Genomic DNA, 6,118 nt, shown 5'->3' with positions numbered 1-6,118 from the left:
CATGTCGTTGTCTCTCGCCTTCACGTGGCGGGAATAAGCGCGCACCTGCACTCGCATTAGCATCCCTGCTCCTCATCTTCCTATTCATCTTGTTCATCTTCCTCATCCTCCTCCTCCTCCTCCTCTTTCTCATCCTTCTCCTCCTCTTCATCCTCTCCTGTCCTGCTGATGCCGTCGTCATGTCGTTGTCTCTCGCCTTCACGTGGCGGGAATAAGCGCGCACCTGCACTCGCATTAGCATCCCTGCTCCTCATCTTCCTATTCATCTTGTTCATCTTCCTCATCCTCCTCCTCCTCCTCCTCTTTCTCATTCTTCTCCTTCTCCTCCTTCTCTTCCTCATCCTTCTCCTCCTCCTCCTCATCCTCTTCCTCCTCCTCCTCCTCTTTCTCCTCATCCTCCTCCTTCTCCTCCTCCTCTTCCTTATCCTTCTCCTCCTCTTCATCTTCTCCTGTCCTGCTGATGCCGTCGTCATGTCATTGTCTCTCGCCTTCACGTGGCGGGCATAAGCGCGCACCTGCACTCGCATTAGCATCCCTGCTCCTCATCTTCCTCCTCCGTCGCTCGTCCTCTTTCTCCTGTTCTGCCTCTGCCGCCATCTCCCCCCTCCTTCTCTTCCTCCTCCTCATCTTGTTCATCTTCCTTTGCCTCCGTCTCCTTCCTCTTCCTGTTCTGCCTCTGTCTCCTCCACCCCCTCCTCTTCCTCGTTATCCTCTACGTCCTCATCTTCTTCCTGCCCCTCCTTCTCTTCCTCCTCCTCATCCTCCTCCTCCACCTCCTTCTCATCTTCCTCGTCTTCTTCTTCCTCGTCTTTTTCCTTCTCTTCCTTTTCTTCTTCCTCATCTTCTTCTTCCTCGTCTTTCTCCTCCTCCTCCTCCTCCTCATCTTCCTCCTCCTCTTCCTCTTTCTCCTCCTCCTCCTCCTCCTCCTCCTCCTCCTCCTCCTCCTCCTCTTCTTCCTAATCCTCCTCCTCCTCCTCCTCCTCTTCGTCATCTTCCTCCTCCTCCTCCTCTTCCTCATCTTCCTCCTGTTCTGCCTCCTCTTCCTCGTCCTCGTCCTCATCCTCATCCTCCTCATCTTCCTCGTCTTCTTCCTCCTCCTCTTCTTCCTCCTTCTCCTTCTCCTCCTCCTTCTCCTCTTCCTCGTTTTCTTCTTCCTCCTCCTCATCTTCCTTATCTTCTTCCTCCTACTCCTCCTCCTCCTCCTCTTCTTCGTCATTCTCCTCCTCTTCCTCCTCCTCCTCTTCCTCCTCCTCCTCCTCCTCCTTCTCCTCTTCCTCGTCTTATTCCTCCTCCTCCTTCTCATCTTCCTCGTCTTCTTCCTCCTCCTCCTCCTCTTCCTCCTCTTCCTCCTCCTCTTCTTCATTCTCCTCTTCCTCCTCCTTCTCTTCCTCTTCCTCATCCTCCTCCTCCTCCTCCTCCTCCTCTTCTTCATTCTCCTCCTCTTCCTCCTTCTCTTCCGCTTCCTCCTCCTCCTCCTCCTCCTCCTCCTCTTCTTCATCTTCCTCCTGTTCTGCTCCTCTTCCTCTTCCTCTTCGGCACTGTTGCTACGACGTCACTGTTACTAACACCTGGTCACCGCTCTCCTGTTTAAAATTCGGCTGCCGACGCTCACATCTCTACGAACGAGCGACGTCCGAACTCGGCGAATTCTGGCGTCGTTTTCGAAACGAATCTGACCTATCCGCCTGGGGTGATTGACGGGGAGCGGCTTTAGCCAATCATGACGTCGTTGTGGGAATGGGCATTCTAAAAGACATTGCTCGGCTGCAAAGTGTCGCAGAGTCGAAGATTTGGCACCTGTGCGCGAAAAGCACGTTGAAAACCGGTGTAGCCTAATGGACCTAGGAAAAATATCCGGGAGGTAGAGGGGGGTTACTTCATTTCGCTCGGTAGGATAGGTCGGTCGCGTTGAATTCTAAGCATGGAGAAGGCAGCGGTTGTGACTAACCCCCCTCCGAAAAGTTTGCTCTCCTTAATAACAACGGTGGGGCTTGCATGCTTGTCTCGTGTCGTTGGTGCATGCTGAAGCGTTTATCATACGTTCATCCTACGCGGGATCAGTGTTACGACGATTGTTGTTCAGTTGTTCGGCACGTTCAGAATGTTCGTGATTGTTCGCATCGATTAATCAGATATTCGTGTTCTGTTGAATTTTGAAAATAAAGTCTAGTTAGTGGTGGCGATTGTCGTTATATGTATCTGTATAGGCTTCTATAGGTTCTGTTGTTTCACTGTTAGTTTAGTCTTTGTTTCTCGCTGTATCGTCTTAGTTAGGTAGTCACTGTCTACTACTCCTACGGGAACTTAGATTCTGGTGCCAGTCTCTGTCTGTTTTAGCTATTACTACCCAGTGTGTGTAAGTATTATGTGTATTGGTCCTTGTGTTAATTACACGTTCGTTAATATTGTATTGATGAAGACTGCAGTGTAATCAGGTCATGTAATGAAGTGTAACTCGTGCAAAAACCGGCTGCGGAAAGACCCGGCTCAAGCTCGCCGTCGAGTTTTATATTGTCGACGACGATATTTGCAGGAGCGCATTCGATGTGTTGTTGTGTCGTTGCATGCGTTTCTTTGTCCGCGTTTGTCGCGTATTTTACGTGCATTTATTTTCTTGGAAATCTCCTTGTCACTGAATGATTGATGTGTATGCCACGTTCACCCTTATCGACTCGCAATATTTTGTCGTAAAAAAAAAAAAGTCATTTTATTTTTTTTATTTTTTTTTATTTCGCGCGCGTCTTGTCGCGCGCGCGTGACCGTTACTGCTCACTTGTCGTCGCCTGCGTTTCGCGCGCGCGCTTTCTTGTCTCACGTGTCTCGCCTCCGCACTCACAGCGCGTCTCTCTCTGTCTGTCTCCGCAGACGCGATACTACCGATGAACTTCTACGTGCGTCGCATGGACGTCGATGAGGCGCGCGCCGACCCAAAAGGAGCGTCGCGCCGCTCCAGCAAGGAGTGGATCGACGGCAAGGTGCACCTGATGGGCAACGCCCTCTACATCATCAGCTCGCTGCTCAGTGAGTGCCCCCTGGTGGTCGCGGCATCTCGCGCGTGCGATGGGCGATGTCGTCGACGAAATCTTTTGTGCGCGAACGAGCGAAAGGATGAATGATTTTGTTCGGAAAAAATATACGAAAAAATAAATCAAATTAAAATTAAAAATAAATAAGTGATGAAACGTAGAGAATGTGAGTAAACTAGTAGAAGGAAGCAAAACGTCAAATGCAGTGCGGGGTTGGACATCGATCCAAGGTCGGACGCAGAGCGCGTGTTGAGGTCGTGCGTGTTGCAGTTCGTGTTTGTGTCAGGGCTCGAATTTCCCTATTGCTAACTCGCAAAATGCGTGTCGATATTGAGAAATTGCGAGCAGAAAATATAAGCACTTGCTGTTTTCTGCGAGTGGAAATTTATAGCATACACCGCATACATTATCACTGTCGATCACGGAAAGAATATATTTCATGATTAATGGTCAAACTGGTCGGTCAAATTGCCTACACAAGTTTCATGCAATTCTCCGTTATTTACCGTACGCTGTTTACCCTTTGCAAAATTGCACGTTGGAATTCATTTTAGCGCGTAGATTTTTTAGGCACTCGAGATTTTTTGCAAGTGGCTAAAATTGCAAAATTCGTCCCCTGTGTGTTGCAGTTGAGAACCTGCTCCATGTCAACGAGCTGGACCCAGTAAGACGCTACCTACCCGCGTCCGAGCGACCGCGCAAGAGCATCCGATACTCCTTCTTTCAGGTGAGCTAGAGAAAGGAAGAAGGGGAGAGGAAGGAGGAAGGGAAGGGAAGCGGGAGGGAATGGGGGAGAAAGGAGAGAAGTAAAGGGAGGGAAGAGGAAGAGGGAGAGGAAAGGAAGTGAAGTGGGAAAGAAAGGGAAGAGGAAAGGGATGGTAATGGAGTGGAAAGGGGAGAAGAAGGAAAGGGAAGGGAGAGAGGAAAGGAAGAGAAGGGAAGTAGGAAGAGGAAAGGAAGGAAAAGGGGAGGGAAGGGGAGAGGAAGGGACTCTTATTTACGACACAGCTTACTGTATCCGTGCAACTTTAATAACATCATTGTTCATGGTTAAATCCTTAAATTATTTACCTTGACAGTTTCAGCTGTCGTTCTGACAGCCATCTTCAGAACTTCTGAATTCGTCACCAGATGGCAGTAGGTGCAACTTTGCTAATGAGGATGAACTTTGCTAATTAGGGGGCGGGGGGGGGCGAAGATGCGAGTCATTGAAACCTGTGCTTACGTTTTCTCTCGTTATTTCAGCGGCTAAATACATCAGTGAGTATGTAACACGGGAGCGGTACGACACAAATGCTATGCTAGCCCAAAATAGCAGCTGTGCGTACCGGCACGGAGTGGTAGCTATTATATGCAAGCACAGTGTCGTAGCCTCGCGCGCTAGCACGGAATGGCGCGCGCTAGCACGGAATGTCGCGCGCTAGCACGGAATGGCGCGCGCGCGGGGGCGCGTCGTAGCACTAGCACGTAACAGTAGCTATAACTGGGCCAGCACAGCATGGTAGATACGAGAGCATTTCGTCCTGCATGCGATTCGTTTTTTTATTTGCGTTTTTTTTTCCGGCACGGGCAAAACGTAGACGCGCTGCTGTGGTGCATTATTCACTCGTGTCGAACGGACAATTCTCGTTTATGTTTTTGTCGACTTTTCTTGTGTTTTCTCGAACGGTTGTGCACGGGGGCACGAGCATTTCGGGTTTGGTGTCCGACGTGGAGGTAGTGTTGCTCCGTCTGCTGTCACCCACCGTACGATCCTGACGGTGCTTCTGATGTGACATCTTATCTCTGTGTGCGTCACCTGGCCGTGTCACTGTGTCAAATTCGGACGGGGACGAGGTTCATGTTTGCACCTCTACCCTTCCTTCCGTTTTCCTTCCCTCAAGCGCTTCCTGTTCTCATTCTGCCTCTGTCCCTCCCTTCCAGCCCTCCCTCTCTCCCTCCATCTTTCTTCCTTTCTCTTTCCCTCTCACTCTCCTAATCATACTGTCTCACTCTCCCACCCTCATTTCTCTCCAATTTTTCTCTTCCCCTTTCTCCCTCTCCACCTCCTTCTCCCTCAGCTCCTCTACCCTCTTGGTCTTTGATTCTCTCACGTTCACACGACTCTTTCCCCTATAGCTCTCTAGCGTTCGATGATTTCTTTATGGGACGATGAGCTATTCAAAACCGAATTCTAGAGATTTTCTTCAGAGGCTGGTTCAGGTTGGTGAAGGGGGAATTCGTAGTGTCACCTGATAGAGTTGCATGGCAGCACTGCATGTCCTTATCTAGTGTACTCGGTTGACATTTTGTTGTTGTGTATTTCTGCTCTTTCGTTGTTTTTTTTCGTAGGTGTTTCGACACTTTCTCATTCGTTCCGTGACCGTGGTATTTGTTTAAAATTCTCTTTAGCCGTTTTTATCGTGGTCTGTTTTCCGTGTCTTTTCTCATTCGCAGATAGGCCGACGGACATTTCCATTGGCGACGCGCGCGAGCTTTCGATTGATCGTCTCATGCTTACCCTCTGACGCATGTGCAAATTACGATTCGAATCGATCGATTCAAGTTTTAATCTTGCGTACCACGCTTATTCCGATTAACACGAATCGCTTCTACGTTCTAATCGCCCGCGCGCTCACGCGAATCGCGACGTGTGTGCGAAATGGCCGAGGTAGTCTCTAGACTAGACTTGGTGTTATTGCAAAGCTTGAGCAGCCGTGCGACGGGGAAAGTCTCCGTCGTCGTCAAAGTCGGCGGAATTTTCGCAAGATGGACGCCTGTCATCGTCGATCATCCGCCGAGCGGTCGCCGCGGCGACGGTGGCGGCTCGCGCTGCAAGCACGTGCGCTTGTTTCAGGGTTCGGCGAGCGACCTCATCATCCAGGTGGTGCTGGTGGCGGAGAGCAGCCAGCTGCAGTCGATGCTGGCGACGTACGGCATACAGACGCAGACGCCGCACCAGATCGAGCCGATACAGGTGTGGTCGGCCTGGGAGCTCGTTAAGGTAACCGCCGCCGCTGTCTGCTGCTGTGGCCTGCCGGGCGAGATGGTGTGTGTGTGTGTGTGTGTGTGTGTGGGTGCGTGCGTGCGTGACTGTGTAAAAAACACATCCC

General features: G+C 50.6%; 1 protein-coding gene across 1 annotated transcript in view; it reads left to right on the top strand.

Annotated features, from left to right (window-relative positions):
• Positions 1–6,118, top strand: part of LOC106813103 (phosphorylase b kinase regulatory subunit beta-like) — a 31,608-nt gene that overhangs the window by 8,933 nt on the left and 16,557 nt on the right. The window contains exons 11-14 of the mRNA XM_014817158.1: positions 2,866–3,021; positions 3,656–3,753; positions 4,272–4,286; positions 5,863–6,009. Of these exons, the coding sequence (XP_014672644.1) occupies positions 2,866–3,021; positions 3,656–3,753; positions 4,272–4,286; positions 5,863–6,009 (416 nt within the window). The remainder of the gene's footprint in view (positions 1–2,865; positions 3,022–3,655; positions 3,754–4,271; positions 4,287–5,862; positions 6,010–6,118) is intronic.

The sequence above is a fragment of the Priapulus caudatus genome, unplaced genomic scaffold, assembly GCF_000485595.1.
Source record: "Priapulus caudatus unplaced genomic scaffold, Priapulus_caudatus-5.0.1 Scaffold726, whole genome shotgun sequence".
Classification (NCBI taxonomy): Eukaryota; Metazoa; Priapulida; class Priapulimorpha; order Priapulimorphida; family Priapulidae; genus Priapulus; species Priapulus caudatus.
The sequence above is the reverse complement of the archived record's forward strand: the minus strand, read 5'-3'. Positions and strand labels throughout refer to the sequence as shown.